General features: G+C 37.0%; 1 protein-coding gene across 17 annotated transcripts in view; it reads left to right on the plus strand.

The window, feature by feature from the left end:
- The window catches only part of Wnk1 (WNK lysine deficient protein kinase 1), a 124,488-nt gene that overhangs the window by 38,923 nt on the left and 66,166 nt on the right, over positions 1-19,399 (plus strand). For all 17 annotated transcript variants that reach the window (XM_057777615.1, XM_057777623.1, XM_057777637.1 and 14 more), the window contains exons 3-4: positions 7,048-7,268; positions 9,225-9,382. In XM_057777615.1, the coding sequence (XP_057633598.1) occupies positions 7,048-7,268; positions 9,225-9,382 (379 nt within the window). The remainder of the gene's footprint in view (positions 1-7,047; positions 7,269-9,224; positions 9,383-19,399) is intronic.

Raw genomic sequence — 19,399 nt, forward strand, 5'->3', positions numbered from 1 at the left:
TTGGTAGTCTAGTCCCTAAGTAACTGAATTTTAAAAATTTACTGTGGTGTGTTATTTGTTCTCTTATTTTTATTTTGAGCATGGATGTGGCTTGAGACAAGGTCTCACTATGTAGCTCAAGGTGGCCTGATCCTATAGATCAGGCTGCACAGGCTGGCCTCAAACTCAAAGATCCGCCTGCCTCTACCCCTTTAGTGCTTGGTATGTGCCACCACCACCTGGCATATTTTTGTGTTTGTGTGAGTGTGTGTGTATGTGTAGGTATATGTATCATGGTGTCAGTGTAGAGGTCAAAGGGTAAATTGTGGGACTCAGTTCTTTCCTACCATGTGGATCATGGAGGTGGAGCTCCAGGTTTGTTGGTAGGAGGTTTTACCCACTGAACCATCTGTCTCTATCATATACTACTGAGCTGATTCATATTAGGTCAGTTTGGAACATAGTTTTTTGTCCCCTGATTATAGTCACTGATTTGCATGTGTCATTGAATGCTCTAATTTTTTTTTTAATCCAGTGTCTTCAGCTCTTTCTGTTCTTCCAGGCTCTTTAATACTCACATTCCTGTTTTTTCTACTACGCTTTACTTTGTAGCACTATGTCTGAAACTTGATAAATACCTGAGTGGATTAAAGAAAATTGTGTGGTAGTTGTGTGTCTATCTACATCTTGATATTATTTTCACTGGTTCAGATTCCTAGTTGATTGTCAGCATTTTGTCAGACATACCTAAGAGCACACTACAATGGTTTAGTTGTGTCTTGCTTGTTTATTATCTATCTATCTATCTATCTATCTATCTATCTATCTATCTATCTATCTATCTATCTATCTGCAAAATGATTTATGGGGCTAGAGTGGCTCAGGGTTTGAGGTTCCTCTTACAAAGGGCCCATGTTCGATTTCCATCATTCACATGGTGAATCACAAACATCTGTGATACAGGGGATCTGACACCTTCTGACTTTTGTGGTCACCAAACACGCATGTAGTACACACACATGCAAAAGCACATAAAATTAATATATTAAAATTTTCATGATTTATTTTTTTATTCATGTGTTAAGTGTGTACATCTGTGTGAGTGTATGCCATATGTGTGTGGGAGTCTGAAGGAGGGAAAAGGGTGGCACATCTCTTAGAACTGGAGTTACAGGCTGTAGGGGGTTTCCTGATATGGGTGCTAGGAACTGAACTCTAACCTCTGGAAGAGTAGCAGGTACTCTTAACCATTGAACCATATCTCCAGTGCCTTATTTAAATAGTCACGCACACCCTAGCAGGATTAAGAATAATCCCCAGAAAAATAATGAGGTAAATTAGAGTTATACCAGATATTGTGCATGAGGAATTGTGTGTAAACCGAGACTACACTTTCGTTTCCTGGCATTCAGACCCAAATAATCATACAGAAACTATATTAATTTCAACACTGTCTGGCCAATGGCTCAAGCATATTTCTACCTAACTCTTACTTTTAAATTAACCCGTTTCTATTATTTTATATTTTGCCATGATGCTTGTGGTTTATTACCTCACATCCTGCTTCTTGGTTGGATACATGGTGTCTGACTCTGCCTTATTTCTCCCATCATTCAGTTTAATTTTTCCGCCTACCTACATTCTGCCCTGCCATAGGCCGAAGCAACTTCTTTTTTAACCAATAGTAATAAAATACATTTACAGCATACAGAGGGGAATCCCGCATCAAATGGGTACTTGTTTAGGTATCCACATAGTGACAAAAAGGCCTTGGAAATCAGCAGAGAGAATTAGAATATTACCTGTGTCAGAAATGTAATTGTTTATAAAAAGTGTAAAGTTGGCACTCCAATCACTAAAAGCTACAAAAAAGCTTTTGCCCTCTGGATGGAAAGTAGGACCTCTGAAAAATACTAAAGTGCTGTCCTTCTTGCCCTACTTTCCTCTCCAGTTGCTATCAGTGCCTGTTCTTTATAACTGTTCCTGTCACATATATTATAGAATATATAAAATATGTGAAAAAAATATATAAAAACTCTACTGCCTAGTTAGTGCAGGAAATTCAAGCCAACAGATATATGCCATAAGTTATTCCAGTGGAAATATCCAGGTACATTTTCATAGTTCATTGGTCACACTACAATTTCAACAGCCAAACTTTCAAAAGTGATGTGATAGTTTGAATGTGAATGGTCCCCATAGACTCATGCACTTGAATACTTATTTGGTTCTCAGTTGATGGAATTGTTTGGGAAGGATTATAGGTGTGGTCTTTTTGGAGGAGGTATGTCATTGGTGGGGGAGACCTTTCATAAGACTAGCATCACTCCTAGTCTTTTTCTCTTGTCTGCTACTTGTGGATCAGTATGTGAGCTCTCGTCTGTTCCTGCTGCCATGTTTTTGCTTCACCACCATGGACTCTCTGAAACTGTAAGCCCAATTAAGTGCATTCTTTTAATATTTACCTTGGTCATGGTATTTTGCTATGGCAATAGAAAAGTAATCAAGACAGGTTACTTCACAGCTAAGTAACTAATCACCAAAAACCATGAACACACAACCAGAAATTAATACTGAACCAGTTAAAGCTGCTGTGGGCGATTCTGAAAGTAATCGTATATTAAGTAAGGATGAAAAAGAATATACAGTTATATAAGGAAGGGAATGAGAATGAATAGAAACATAAGAAAGAAATGAGACCCTATCAAGAAAAGAACAGGTACAATTGTGAAATATCTGGAGAACATTTATGCCTAAGAACAAATCATTAAAATTAAAATTTCACAAGGGCTCAGTGTATACTCCTGTATATCCAAGTATTAAGGAGGCAGAGACAGACAGGTCTCTGTGAGGGCAAGCTGGTCTATCTAGTGAATTTTATTTAGACCACCCAGGGATGTACAGTAAGACACTGTCTCAAAAAATAAAATAAAAATTATTCTTTGACAGTTTCATACATAGATATTATGTATTTTGATTATTTTATTCCTCCAATATCTCTTCCAAATTCCTGCCACTCTCCCTTCTCCTTTCAACTCTTTCCCCCATGTTCATGCCTTATTGTTTCGTGACTTGTTGAGTTTAACCAGTATGAACTTTAGTTTGGAATTGCCTATTGGAGCTTGGTGGGCTTCTTAGTGGGTAAAGAATTGAAGACAATGACTACTCTTTCCCCATAATCAATAATCAATAATTCAGCAAAGGGAAAGTTAGAGCCCTGTGAAACTCTGTCCCCTACTGTGAGATCATTATTGCAATGGTGGAGTCATGCCTGGAAGATAGTCCCATAGTCCTTATACTTACTTCTGCATCTTATATTTTTTTCTGCCACAATTCCACACTGTTCCTTGAGATTTAGAAGGGATGGTAACAAAGGTTCTGTTCAGAGTTGGACACTCAGCTATCGCTTATTCTCAGAAACTTGGAGCAGCTATGAGTTTCTGTGTTTACCTTTGTTCATTGCAAAGAGAACCTTCTCTAAGGCTAAAAAGAGCATTTGTCTATGGGTATAAACTGAAACATTTAGAAGGAATTTTGCTTAACAACAGTAGTAAGATCTTGAACCCAACAGGGCTCATATCAGATACTTTGCATATGAGATACTTGCATTATAATTCATAACAGCAAAATTACATTTATGAAGTAGCAATGAAATGTTATGGTTTGAGGTCACCACAACATGAGGAACTGTATTTAAATGATTGGAGCAAAAGGAAGGTTGGGAACCACTACCTTAGATCCTAAAACCTCCCAGCAATGGGTTTTTGACAAGGTTTATTATACCAGGTATAAATTCTCTTATGTATGGAAAAAATGTTTTATAGCAGTTCTCTGCTACCTCTGGCTCTTAAAATCTTTTACCTTCCTCTTCAGCAATGATCCCTGAGCCTCAGAGGGAGGAGGTGTGTCATAGATGTCCCATTTAGGGCTGAGCACTTGGTAACTAATAAGAGCTCTAATCTAACTCTCTACATCTTGACCAGTTGTCAGTCTGTATTAATCACCATCTGCTCCTCCTCCTCCTTTTTCTCTTCTTCTTCCTCTTTTTCTTGTTTTTCAAAATAGGATTTCTCTCTGTAGACCAATCTGTCCTGGATCTCAGATTGGCCTGCCTCTGCATCCGGAGTGCTGGAATTAAAAACGTGAGCTGCCACCACCCAACTCTTTCCTCCCCTTCTTTAACTATTTTATTTTTTGAGATTATAATATAATTATGTCACCCCCTCCCATTTTCTCCCTCTAAGCCCTCCCATGGTACCTGTTCCCCTTGGTTCTCTTTCAAATTCATGGCCTCCTCCTCTCCAGTTTTATGTATGTTTGTGTACACATATTTCAAAGTATATAAGTACCTACTCCGTCTATATAATGTTACTTACTGTATATGTTTTCAGGGCTGAACATTTTGTATTTGAGTACCTATTTTTGTCCCTTTTTTAGGGAAAGACTAATTTTCCCACTCAGCATTCCTTAATTGTTTATAGGCCTTTGTTTAGGGTTGAGACTTCCTCCCGTATTAGCATATCTTTTGATGTTTTTGTTCAGGTCAGTTTCTTATATTTAAAGTAAACACACAAACTCCCCATTCCCCAGCTCTTAAAATCTTTCTGCCCCCTCTTCCACAATGATCTTGAGCCTTAGGTGCAGTAGTTGTGTATCGGTTATGTCTGGACTTTACAACTCTGCATTCTCATCAATTGTGGTCTGCAATAATGGTCTCTGTTACTAAGAGAACTTTCCTTATTGAGGGATAAGAACTACACTTCTGTGGGTATAAGAATAAAAATTTAGAATGTAGTTAGGGAGTATGTTGCTTTAGTAAAGTGGCAGTTATAGACTCTCCTCCAAGATCCACATCTTCGTTAGTCCTAGGTAGTTGACTAGGTTTCCAGCACTCGGCATGATGGCATGATTTCCCTCTTGTTGAGCTGGTCTCTTTCTTTCCTTTTTAAAGTGTATTTTATTATTATGGGTGGGGGGAGAGGAGCAAGAATATGAGAATAAATTAGAATATGAATGAGAACAGTGTGTGTGTACTAGACCATATGCATGCCATGGCACAAGTTTAGAGGTCAGAAGACTAAATCCAGCATGTACTGCTTTCCTTCCACCATGAATTCCAGAAATCAAACTTAAAACTCATTAGGTTCGTGCACTAGGTTATCTCCCCTTCTTTTCCATCTTTTAAAAAAAAAAAGGTTTACTTTGTGTGTTTGTATGTCTGTGTGTGTATGCGTGCATGTATGTGCAAACTACCCATATGCAGATGTTCATAGCAGTCATAACAGGGTGTTGGATACCTTGAAGCTGGAGTTAAGGTGGTTATGAGCTGCCTGGCAAAGATACTGGGAACTGAGGTCTTTTGGAAGTGTTTAAGTGTTCTTAACCACTGAAGCATCTCTCTAGCCTCACCCATTCCTTTACTTATCACCATTGCACTGAACTCATAGAACTGTTTTTTATTACACCATGTCCAAAATTTGTTTCATTTACCACATAAGACCTTTTTAAAAATGACTACATTTACTTATGTGTATGTACACATACACATGTCATGGCATGCATATGGAGATCAAAGAATACTTAATGGGAATCCATTATCTCTTATGAGTCATGGAGATTGTCAGAAGGCATGCAGCAACTACCTTTACCCACTGAGCAGGAAAGCATGAAGACCTGAGTTCAGTCTTTATAAAGCCCACGTGAAAAAAAGCAAGGCATGATTATCTGCTTTACTTCAATAATGGAATCAAATGAGTCCTTGGGGATTCCTAGCCAGTCGGTCTAGCCTACTTGATAAGATCAGTTAAAGACCCAGACTTAAAATACAAGATGGATGAAATGACATTCAAAGTTGACCTTTCTTTCCACATGTACATGCAAGTGTACACACACACACACACACATACACACACACACACACAGAGGCTCCTTACTCATTGTTTTCCCTTTATTCTCATGTGAAACCACTTTGATTTCGTTTTGTTCTTCATTTTTTTATTTAAAAATTATTAAATTGCATTTATTTGCTTTTGTGTTTATGCATATATGGGCAGCATGTGTTGTGGTACACAATTTGGAGGAATTGGTCTGCTCTTTTTTTACCTAGTAAGCCATCTTGCCAGCCCATTTTCCTTTTTTTAAAACCAGTTTAGGAATACATTGGTGACCGGTAGAAGCCACTCTATCATTTACTAGAAGCAGAATTCTTTTATTTATATTAATAGCAAACTAATTTTAAGTATGCATTTTTTTTTCTGTTACAGGAATTTTCTTCCCAATTGCTAATTAGTTTCTCCAAGAACTGGGGTACTCAGTTGGTAAAGTGTTTGCTTAGTGCTGGGTTCTATTCCTAGCACTGCAAAAACTGGGCAGGGTGGTGCATACTTAAAGTTCTAACCTTGGGAAGCAGAGACAGACAGTAGGATCAAGAGTTCAAGATCATCTTTAGTTATATAGCAAGTTTATAGTCTCCCTGGGTTACATGAGACTATTCTCAAATACATACATACAAAAAATGAAAGAAGGATGCAGAGGCAGAAGAATTGCTAGTTTGAGGCTAGCCTGGCCTACATAGATCCTTTCAAAAACAAATTACTAGCCAGAGAAATAATTAAGATCGCTTGCTGCACAGTCTTGAAGACAAGAACTCAGATCCCAGCACCCAGGTAACAAGCCAGGCAACTGGTAAACGCCTGTACCTTCAGTTTTAAGGAATTGAACCGTCTCTTTTGACTTCTACACATGGCACAGGTACATGTAATCCCCTACCCCACATGCACATACTTATAGTCACACATAAAGATAAATATTTTTTCAAGAAGAGTTTATTGCTCAACTATAAAACTATTTTAAGGACTTATTTCTTGTCTTTAAGTAGAATTTCATTTTAAACTTATCTCAGCTCCTTTAACCTTACTAAAAGTATTACTAACCCTTAAAGTTACTGAGTCTCAATATTCTAAATTTGATATTTCTTTCTGCCTTAGTATATTAGAATTTAATTGAATTCTTCAAAGCAGAAAGCTTATATCATTGATAACCTCTTTGGTTTTACTTTGCCTTTTCCAGGTACTTAAAAAGGTTTAAAGTGATGAAAATCAAAGTTCTAAGAAGCTGGTGTCGGCAAATCCTTAAAGGACTTCAGTTTTTGCACACACGAACGCCACCAATTATTCACCGGGACCTTAAATGTGACAACATCTTTATCACTGGCCCTACGGGTTCAGTCAAGATTGGAGACCTTGGTCTGGCAACTCTAAAGCGGGCTTCCTTTGCCAAGAGTGTGATAGGTATGTTTCCAAGTGTGCTTTGGAGCCAGTTTGGCCTTTGACATAGCTTTTCCTTAGAAACCTGACCCTGTCATATCTTTTCTGACACAAAATAAGCCTTCAGAAATTCATATCATTAACTTAGTGATCAAGTCTACTTAAATACGAAATGAAGGCTTTTTAATATTTAAACTTCTAAAATCATTTTGAAGACTATTGATGTTTTATAAAGTTACATAGAGAAAAGTAAGGTGAACTTTGTTGATATAACCTTTCTTGTTAACAGTCTTACTGAGTCATTCTGTTAATATTTTATATTCATACTTATACAGTAGAAGTAATGTTTCTTTTTTCATAAATTAAATGGAGTTTATGTAGTTTAGCTTCAGAAATGTTTGTTGGCTATATCTTCAAGAATACCTGGCTAGGACTGGAGAGATGGCTTAGCTGTTAAAGGCTAGGCTCACAACCAAAAATGTAAGAATACATGGCTGTAAAATTTTGATTTGAAAATAGGAATATAGGGGGCTGTACTGTGAAAAGCCGGTCTCATCAGCTTTTCTTTACTCTCATCTTTTAGAATGAATGATATATCAAAATTAGGTTTCTCAGCCTCAGTAAACTGGATAGGTGGGTCTGGACAGTTATTTTTTAGGGTTTTCTTGTATATTGCAGAATTATTTCATAGCGTACCTGGATTCTACCCAAAAATATTTGTAGCATATCTTGTCTATTTACTCCTAATTGTTATAACCAAAAATGTTTCCAGACATTGCTGTAAGGAGAGCAAAATTAGCCCTATTGGGAATTAGTAAATTGTCTACCTTTCAGACTTTTTAATTGTATATTAGTCACAGCTGGAAGAAATAATGACTGTTTTGATAAACTTTAGTTCTCTGAAATTTAAAAATTTTCAGTTCACAAAGTGCATTCATGATTAAGCAGGCCAGAATCCTAAATACAATAAGAACAGCATGGCACACCTGTAATTTGCATTTTTTAACATAAAAAAGAACAAAACAAAACCAATGTTCTCAATGGAATATTGTGAAGTTAGGATTTTGAATGCTGTTTATACATTTTCACACAATATATTAACAAGAAAAATATATTTGAAGCCAAATTGCCCTTTTGTTTTCTTGGCAGGAAGCATTTGATTGTCTTTGGCATCTTATAATCACTGGTCCAATGGAGTTCTTATTTCCTTTGTTTATTAATCATAATGTACATACTTATTCTGGAATTGGAAGTTAAAGATCCTGAAATCATTTCTAAAATCTTATCTTATACACATACACACTGTGTCACAAACCAGTGTGTATTTAAGTTCTGTATCTGTTGTATGTGTATGTGCGTTTGTTTTTCACCTGTAGGACGCCCCTCACTGTATTTCCTGTATCTGCATTAGTCTTACTTGTGCATTGTGAGTTATATGGTAAATATGTGAAGAAGAGGCTCTGATGAGTGGCCTTGGCAGATGATTACATGTTATTATTTTTAAAAATATTGAATACAGAGGAAACACCCCCTGCCCCCCGCCCAGCAAAGTCTCCTTTAAAAGTGACGTATTAATGGCAAGAAGCTAGTTGTGAATACAACTGCCATATGGTAGAAGGCAGACAAGTATCTGATCTTTTTATCACTACTATCTTACAATATCCCCTCTGCTAGTTTTTTCTTACCTTTCTTTTTATTTGTTTTCATTATAATGCTAATGTTTCTCTTAGTCAAAGTTCTATGGTAATAGTGGAAACACAATTTCAACAGTTTAAGTAATCATGTACCTGTTTTAAAGACCTTACAATGGAAGATCTTCTATAGGATATTTGATGGAACAGACTAACATTTCCTTCCTCTTCCCCTTTTTTTTTTCTTCTTCATCTCCTTCCATTTTCCCCCGTCTGCTTTTTGAAACCTCTAGTAGGTAAAACCTACAGCTACTATTCAATTGAGTCTGAATCATTGTTCTAATTTAAGGTACTCCGGAGTTCATGGCTCCTGAGATGTATGAGGAAAAATACGATGAATCCGTTGATGTTTATGCTTTTGGGATGTGCATGCTTGAGATGGCTACATCTGAATATCCATACTCAGAGTGCCAAAATGCTGCGCAGATCTACCGTCGAGTGACCAGTGTAAGTCCTTGTCTTAATTGTTGATGCCATCACATTCTATTTAATAAAATCAAACTAGATAATATCCACATGTGCAAAAGGGGGCAATAATAGAAAACCTAAGCTGTTGGAATGAGAGTTTGCTCAGTTAGATGCAGTATACAGTGAGAGCAAAGTTAATCAGTTTCTTTCCACCTCCCTTGTAGTCACTTAAACCTTTAGCATGAAGTATATTTTATTTGAAACTGCATTCTAATATCTCTTAATAGTTCATCTGTGTTCTTAATTATAATACATGGTTTTGTATTACTATTATATTGCTTTAGAGGTGATTTCAATTGTAGACTTTTGAAAGCAGCAAGAATATATAGGTTAATATTGTGGCCATGAGACTGTGATAGATAATTGATACAGAAGTATTTAAGATTCAGTGGGACCTTGGGCATAAAGAGGAAAGAGTTTTTTGGTTTTCTTTCAGAGAAAATGTTAGATATTGTGATGGGTTCAGAACACAAAATAGCAGGTTCACTTTCCCATTGTAGTTACTGCTGTATTTTCACTCTTGCTGTCTTTCTCCCTCTTCCTCTCTCCCTCTACCCTTTCACTCCCCCTCCTTCTCTCCCTTCCCTTTTGTACCCCACCTCCTTCTTTCTCTCTCATTTTTTGAGATAGGGTTTCTCTGTGTAACCACCCTGGCTGTCTTGGAACTCATCCTGTAGACCAGGCTGGCCTTGAACTCACAAAGATCCGCCTGCCTCTGTCTCCTGAATGCTTTGATTAAAGGTGTGCACTACTACCACCCAGCGCTTTGGTAGTCTTTCTTTAAAGGTCATTTGCAATGAATTTTCTTTGCAAGTTATTCTGTTTTGTGCTGATTGTTTTTATAAAATTTTAGAGAATTTTATTGATATTTTATATATATGTTTATATGTATGTGTGTACTAATCTTAATTAGGAAAAATTTTTTTGCATAATAAAAACTAGACTTATATTCTGTTTCTATAGACCTTTCTGGATAATTTATATGTAGGAAATAATGTGTGGTCTTTTGTGACTAGCTTCTTCCAGTATGTTTTTAAAGTTCATGAATTATATTCCCATCCTTGTTTCTTTCTGAGGGTCATAGTGTTCATAATAGAACCCCTCTAGCTTTGTACATAGTAGGCATAGGGTCATTACTTTTAAGAGGTGATATTCTATTGTATATATGCAGTGTGGTTGGTTTAGCATTAATCTGTTGGTGGATATTTGGTTTGTTTAACCTTTTGGGGTATTGTGAATAGATCTACTGTGAATATTCATGTACAAGAATTTGATTGGCCATCTGGTTTTTGTGTAGGAGTAGAATTATTGGCTAGTATTCTAACTCCTAACAACCATTTAATTCAACTCATTTGTTTTCCATGTGACTGTATCTTCCTTCCCTTTTCTCCTCTCCCCTCCCCTCCCCTGCTCTCCCTTCCCTCCCCTTCCCTTTTTTCTTTATATGTATGGATGTTTTGCCAGCATGTAGAGGGCATCGGGTCCCCTTAGACCTGGAATTAGAGACAATTGTTAGCTCCCAAGTGGGTGCTTGGGATTTAACTCTGGTCCTCTAGAAAAGAAGGTAGTGCTCTTAACAGCTGAGACATCTCCCCATCCTTCAAACCCAATTCTTATTTTATTGAGCTGTATGTCTTGTTACATAAATGAATTAAATAATTTATCACATAGAATATCATACTTCACCAAATGTATACATGTTGGCTGGTTTTTAAACCTACCTTAACCCAGTGACAGGTATCTTTGTAAGAAATGATGTATATACTATAGAGTATCTGTGATATCCCATGTGATGTCAGAGAAAGAGATTTCTGTTTTTACTGTGGCTATAAGCCAAGGAACACTGAGGACAAATCACTGTAAGCTACGAAGAAAAAAAGGGTTTTCCCCACATATTTTAGAAGGCATTTGAGCATGCTGAAACTGAAGGTTAGAACTGCTGGCCTCTAGAACCTTGAGAAAATAAATGTCTCATTGAACTTGTGCTTTTTTGCTATGGCATCCATCTAAAACTAAACAGTTACATTAATACATGATAAAACAATTTTAAATTCACTTTGCTGGATTTAATGTTTGTAATAATCCTATTTCCAAATAAGGACATCATTATCAGTTACTTGTCTGTTACTGTGACAGTAGTACTAGACAAAAGCAACTCAAGGGAGAAAAGGTTTATTTTGTCTCATTTCAAGAGTACAGTCCATCATGGCAAGGTTTTTGAAGCAGTTGTTCACCATCTATAGCCAGGAAGCAGAGGTAGATGAACACTGGTGCTAAACTAGCTTTCTCCTTTGTATGCAGTCTAGGACCACATCCCAGGAAGTGGTGTCACCCATATTTAGAGTAGGCCTTCCCAGTTCAGTTTACCTAATCAGTATAATCCCTCACATATATTCCTAGAGGTTTGTCTCCAAGGTTATGCTAGATCTTGTCAAGTAGACAGTGCAAACCATCATATCACAACCTGCAAGAGACTGTTACCTTCTTCCTTTTCTGGTCCAATTGATTTGATGTCCTGTAAGATCCTTGTACCTTTGTAAGCATGCCATTTTTTAGGTTGGGAACATTTTTTTTCTGAGTTTGTTAAAAATATTTCATGAGCCTTTGAACTGGAAATTTTTTCCTTCTTCTATTCTTTTTTATTATTATTTTTCAAACAATCTTTTTTATTTTATACATCAATCCCAATTTCCTCTTCCTCCCATCCTCCCATTCCCCCAACCTTCCCCCACCCTACTTCCTACCCATTATTCTTAGATTTGGTCTTTTCATAGTGTCTCAGATTTCCTGGATGTTTTGTGTCAGAGATTTTTTTTTGATATTTAATATTTTTTGACTGATTTATCTATTTCTGTTTTCCCTCCTGTTGGCCGTAAGTCCAAATAGACAACTGTATCTTGCCACTGACATATGAATGCCACTTATTGTACCTTTACACATATATATCCTGCTGATAATTATTGTGTTCTTAGGTGTTGTAACTGTATGGGACTGTTTAGTTGGTTCCTTTCTCTGGCAGTTTGCATGGAACAATGGAAGCTATTAAAATATTTTTTAAAAACAAACAAACAAAAAAAAAAAACAAAACAAAAAAAAGAGACTGTTACCAAGGAATTATGAGAGTCAGCAGAACCAGGGGACTTTAGGCGATGCTGTGTAGCTTTTATTTCAGCTGGCTCAGAATTAGCTCAAAGCAGGAATAGAAAAACAATGAGCATTTCTCATCATTGTAGGCTCAGGATACAGAAGGTCTCATGGCTGAATGGGTTATGTTTGCATAATGTCTTTGAATGTGCTAAGCTGCATTGCCAAAGAGCAAGGAGGACACTTCTTGCCTGCTACATGTAAAGGCATTCCTCCCAGGAAATTAAAGATCTTGGGATGAGAGTTCGTTCACACAGCAGGATAGTATAGGAAAATCTTAATATATATCGGTTATATCATCACAAGTCCTCTCCTTGTTCCCATATGTTCATGGCCATACCATAATACAAAATGCATTCAGTCCAACTTCAAAACTCCTAGTCTTATAGTTCCAACACTGTTTAAAAGCCCAACTTTTAATGAGACTCAAGCTCCTTACACTCTCAAAACTGAGGAGTTGGGGCATGGCTTAGCAGATAAAAATACCTGCCAACAAGCCCGAGGATCTGAGTTCAAGTCCCCATGACCCATTTGGTAAAATGAGAGAACCAGTTCTGGTAAATTATTCTGTGACCTCTATGGGCATTTTATGGTACTTATGTATATACATACACACTTGGATACAAAATAATAAACATTGTTTATTACATTTTATTTAAGCAATAAAAATACCCAAAATGAATATTTCCAATACGCAATGGGGCCAAATAAACATCCTTTTCTCAAAGGGGAGAGAAGGGACACAGCAAACTAGTATCAGACCAAAGACAGACCCAGCAGAGTAAGCATCATATCCTACAGATCTGTGTCCTGAATTTTGGGCTACTAATGGAATGTCTGGGCGCCAAGGGGCTTAGGTTGCTGCATACCTTCATGCCTGTATCTTTATTTGGCATATAGCCTATGGTTCCGGTATGTCAAACATTGCAACTTAGCTTTTACCTCAAAAACTTCATGCAGTAACCTTTCAGGGTCCCTTTGCAGGAACTCAGTCCCTGTCATGCATTGACTGGCCTCATCAACCCTTGAAAGTGTGGTTATAAACTTCAGTGATCCCTTCAATCTTGTATCTTTCATGCTAGCAAAACCATTACCACATGGACAGTGCTGCTGCTGTGAGGTTCTGGTGCCAGCTCAGTCTGGTACCTTTTTTTTTTTTTAAAAAAAAAAAAAAAAAAAACTATAGAACAGGATAAGACCAGTGAGCAATAACCATGACACAACATGAATGCTATTCTGCTTGAAATTTTCTCCACCAAACATACTAGTCCTTTTTTTTTTTTTTTTTTTTTTTGGATTTTTCGAGACAGGGTTTCTCCGTAGCTTTTGGTTCCTGTCCTGGAACTAGCTCTTGTAGACCAGGCTGGCCTCGAACTCACAGAGATCCGCCTGCCTCTGCCTCCCGAGTGCTGGGATTAAAGGTAGGTGTGCGCCACCACCGCCCGGCATATTAGTCCTTTTTTGTATTAGTTACTTGTTTTGTTACTCTGACAAAAGCAACTTAGGGAAGGAAGTGTTTATTTTGGCTCATATTTTGAGTACAGTTCATCTTGGCAAGGAAGTTATAGCACCAGGAGCTTGAAGCAGCTGTTCACACACTGTCCACACCAGGGAACAGAGACAGATGAATCCTGATACTCATCTAGCTTTTTCCTTTTTACATAGCCTAAGGAAATAGTACCACCCATATTTAAGATTAAGTCTTCTCCTCAGATAATCTAATCACAAACATCCCCCAGGTATTTGTCCCCAAGATATTTCTAAGTCCTGTCAAGCTGACAATTGATATAAACTTATCACAATCACATTATATGGTATGGTGATTAGAACCACAACATACCTTTTTGGGTTTTTTGTGTGTTTCATGTAGATGGAAGTTTCTGTCCCACCTGGTATATTAATTATAAACTGTTTGACCTGTTGCTCAGGCTTATTACTAACTAGCTTTTACAACTTAACCCATAATTCTTAGCATCTATGTCTAGCCATGTGGTTTGATACCTTTTCTCAGTAAGCCATTCTCATCTTGCTTTCTTTGCATCTGACTTGCAACTGCCTCTCTGCCTTTTCTTTTCCCAGAATTCTTAGTCTGGTTGCCCCACCTATACTTTCTGCTTGGCTACTGACCGGTCAGCATTTTATTAAACCAATATGAGTGAGAAATCTTTACAGTTTCATCACATTTATTTGTTTGTTTATTCATTCATTCATTTATTCATATTGTTTATATGTGCATGCATGTCACAGCATGCATGTGTGGAGGTCAGAGGACTCTTCCTTTCATAATATGGGCCCCAGGGATAGAACTTGGGTCATCAGGTTTGGCCACAAGTTGAACCATCTCTTCTGCCAATAAATATTTGAGTTCCTTCTGCATTCCAGACTTTTACAAATTCTTGGTATTGAATGTTATTAAGTGTAGTCCTTGTTTCTAAAAGGCTTACTTGGGGAAGGGCAACAGATAAGGAATTTAGGGACCATAGACTTTAAAACAGCTATAAATATTAACTAAAGCACATAAGAGCAGTCAGTATCTCATTGAGTTGAACAGATTAGGAGACTGACCTTTTTATATATAGATGCTGCCACAATTCTGCCAGTTTTCTAGAAAGGAGTCAAAAATTTTCATTTACCCTTTATTCCATAACTCTTTCTTTTCCTACTTACAAACTCAACAGACAGGGACAACTGTAGTTCTCTTCCAGGTAATACTTAGGGCCTATGGTAGGTGTCATATAACCAGACCTAAATTTTATGATTATTCTGTGCATAGATTTGGAGAACTAAAAGCAGAGTAGGGAAACTAAACCAAACCAAATTAAACAAAAAACAGGTGAAAGGTTGGCTATTGAAGTTCAGATACAGTGATATGTACCAGTGCTTAGAGTGCTGAGTCAAGATTATGAGTTCCTGCCTAACCTAGGTAATGTAGGGAGAAGGGGGAAAATGGGAAATGATCATTATTATTGTATATCATTATTATATTAGCGGCTAATAGGGGGAAATGACTGAACATGTGGAAGTATGGAATCAAGATGATTATGCTTTTTGTTTTGTCTTATTAAAGTTAAAATTGAGCTCTTTATACTTAACAGTTAAGAAAATAAATGACCATTTTAGAAAAGTGTATTTTTACAATGGCCATTGGTAATTTCTGAGGTTTCTAATTGATCATATAAGAACAAGGGTAAGCCGGGTGGTGGTGGCGCACGCCTTTAATCCCAGCACTCGGGAGGCAGAGGCAGGCGGATCTCTGTGAGTTCGAGGCCAGCCTGGTCTACAAAGGGAGTTCCAGGACAGGCTCCAAAGCTACAGAGAAACCCTGTCTCGAAAAACCAAAAAAAAAAAAAGAACAAGGGTATGTTGAATGCTCAGCCATAATTGGGACAACCTTATAACTTATAACACAAGAGGAAATAGAAAGAATTTAAAAACAGAAGGAAGTACTTGAGGGAGGTGGAACTACGTTTTTGGAGCATGTTAATGTCTACACATTAGCATTATTGATTCTGCTGCAGTTATGTTAGCCAATATCCTGTCTCTTCCTGAGGATTTACAGTAGCTAAGGGGGAGGGATTTAGGAGCCCCCACCTTCCCTGAGGGTTTTTTTTTTTTCTTCAATACTGTTTGGCCAATAGCTTAAGCATATTGCTAGCTAGCTCTTACATCTAGAATTAACCCATTTCCATTATTTTATATTTTATCACGAGGCACATGGCCTACCGGCAAGGTTCCAGCTACCAACTCACAGCTTTTCCGTCTGTTGTCTCCCTTCCCTGAGTATCTTATCTATAGACTGTAAATAGTCACTAGGGAAGGCAGAGACATTTTTTTACAGCTGTATAACCATTGAAGAGAGCGTTTGCTCTTGTAAGTAGTCTTTCACCCAGTTCCTGTTAAGAAACCCTAGTAAAACAAAATGGGATGGGGACACATATGCACACACTCTGTACATAAAAATAGAAAGTAGGGCACTGGAGAGATAGATAGATGGCCCAGTAGTGAAGAGCACTGGTTGTTCATTCATTATATTAGAAATAAATTTAGGATTGCAAAGAAAAAGATCACAACTCCCACTGAAGTGTTTATACAGAGCAAACTTTACTTTTGAGCAAGAGAAGATCTGTTGGACAGATAATAAGTGCACTTGGCTTTTATTCTAATTCAGGTGATGACTTTGTACCTTAGTCTTAATTCAATTAGACAGTCTTTTTTTTGGGGGGCGGGGGGGGTTGTGATACAGTGTTCTTTCTGTACCCTGCCCACCAGAAGAGAACACCAGATCTCATTATAGGTGGTTATGAGTCACTATGTGGTTGCTGGGAACTGAACTCAGGACCTCTGGAAGAGCAGCCACTGCTCTTAACCTCTGAGCCATCTCTCCAGCCCCTCAATTAGACAGTCTTAAAAGAATTGGCACACAGGAAATGAAGGGGGAAGGGTCATTGCTCCAAGCCATCATATTCCTGGATTGCAGTAAGGAGGGGGCCTTTGTGTGAACAAAAGTGTTACTTGAGGAGTGGATATTAACACATTTACATAAAAGTCTTACTAGAATGGGAAGATAAAACAATTTGAGTATAAATTGAGTATCTGACAGAAAAGACTCATAAGTAATATCTTACACAGAGGACCCAGATTCCTAAAACCTATAAGGTTGAAATAAAACTGTATTGACTTTCATATTAGTGACTTTTCTTACTGTAATGGCAGAGATTTTATGATTCACAAAATTTAGTATACTTACCACCATGCTTTTAACAAAAGAAGTTAGTTAATAATTTAATCTAAATACATCACTAGAATTTGTTTCACAAAATTTACTTGAAGAGGTCTGTACATAATCATAATTTTAAAAAGATTTTTTTTATTAGGATCCTGTATATTTGCAGGAAGATCTTTCTAGTTTTTTGAAAAACTGACTTTAAATGTTTAGTCCTCCTGCTTCTGTCTGCATTTTGGAATTGTAGGTATGTAAAATGATGCCTGGCTTATACATGTGAAACATGTAAAAGCAAATTATTATGTAAATTATTAATTCTGAAAATTTCCAGACAGTCTTCTGGAGTTGAACCATCATTTTAATATCTTTATTAATTGTAAAATTCAGCTGAGTTGAGAATAAAATGCTCTTTCTTAAATGAAATAAGACTTTTAAGTTTAATAGAACTCAGACTATTATAACTATTTCTTGGTAATTAAAGCAATCAGTCTGTTTTTAGTTTTTGAACAGATTGTTCCAGGACAGGCCCCAAAGCTACAGAGAAACCTTCTGTTTTGGGGGGAAAAATTGAGCAAATATGAATTTATGTTGAAGCTAAAATAAATAGGTGTAGTTTCTGTTACAATCCTGGTGTATCCATCACCAGATTCCAGTACTTTTTCACCATTCTCCAAAAGAAACCCCATGTGTACTGTCAGTCACCTCCTTTTCCTCTATCCTTCAATCCAAGTTAGATTTTACTTTCGTGGACCATTTAATGTCAGTATTGTTTTACTCACTTAGCATAATGTTTTCATGGTTCATCCATGTGGTAATATATAAGTACTTTCTGCTTTTTATAGTTGAATAATATTTCATTACCTAATATTGAGCAGCTTTTGGTTTCCTTTAGTTCTCTCTTTTTTTCTTCCTTTTGTTGTTAAACTGCTTGAATCTATAGCTTTATTCCTGGAGAGGGATCAAAAACAATGTTGTTGTTTGTTTGCTTGTTTTTTGAGACAGGATTTCTCTGTGTAACAGTCCTGGCTGTCCTGGAATTCACTTTGTAGACCAAGCTGACCGACCTTCCTTCCTTCCTTCCTTCCTTCCTTCCTTCCTTCCTTCCTTCCTTCCTTCCTTCCTTCCTTCCTTCCTTCCTTCCTTCCTCCCTCCCTCCCTCCCTCCCTCCCTCCCTCCCTCCCTCCCTCCCTCCCTCCCTCCCTCTGCACATACACCTTTATGCCAGAAGGGAGCATCAGATTCCTTTATTATAGATGGTTGTGAGCCACTAAGTAGTTGCTGGGAAATGAACTCTGGAAGAACAACCAGTGCCCTTAACCATTGAGCTGTCTCTCTAGCCCCCGATGTTCTAATCTTTTGAGTAGCTGTAATAGAAATGTCATAAACTGGATGCATTAATAAGCAGCGGGTTTATTTTTTCATTTGTTTATTTAGTTTGTCAGTTCCTTTCACATTGTCCTTTCCTTGTGAAAGATTCCTTTTATTAAGTTACATTTTGTGCACTCATTACCTAAATAAATAAAAAAATTCAATTAAAGAATCCCAGTTGTAGTTAAGTTAGATACTATGCTAATTTGTGAGAATTATCGTCCAAAGGAGAAATGAAATTTAAAATGACTCTTGGAATTTTTTTATCCTATTAAAATGAAGTTAAATTGCAATAAATAGAAACTGACATATAAATAAAAATATATAGGTATAGAAAAAGTATAGAATGAGGGAAACTAATACAGATAAAGTAGAAAACTAACTTTAACAGTGAAAATTCCAAGGGTAGGTGGCATCTCCTTGTCCATTCTCTTGCTACTATACAGATTCTGAAATCTCAAAATTGTAGTTTTTGAATAGCTAGTTTAAATTGCTTTCTGTGTTGTGGGGATAGGGACTGTGCGATTTTGCCTAGCAACATTTCCTCATAATTTTTAGCCTATCTTCACTTAGTTTTCTGAGGGCAAGAGCAAATCATATTTCATTTGATAACCTACACATTTCGAGATATTTTTCTAAAACCAGTTTCTTAAGAAAGGGAAGCTTGTATGCCTTATTGGAAAAGGAAATTGCTCTGCTGTTTTGTCATTGTCTTTCTATTTAACATAACATCTTGTCAGGCTGTTTTAGGATTTAACATT

The sequence above is a fragment of the Chionomys nivalis genome, chromosome 1, assembly GCF_950005125.1.
Source record: "Chionomys nivalis chromosome 1, mChiNiv1.1, whole genome shotgun sequence".
Lineage (NCBI taxonomy): Eukaryota > Metazoa > Chordata > Mammalia > Rodentia > Cricetidae > Chionomys > Chionomys nivalis.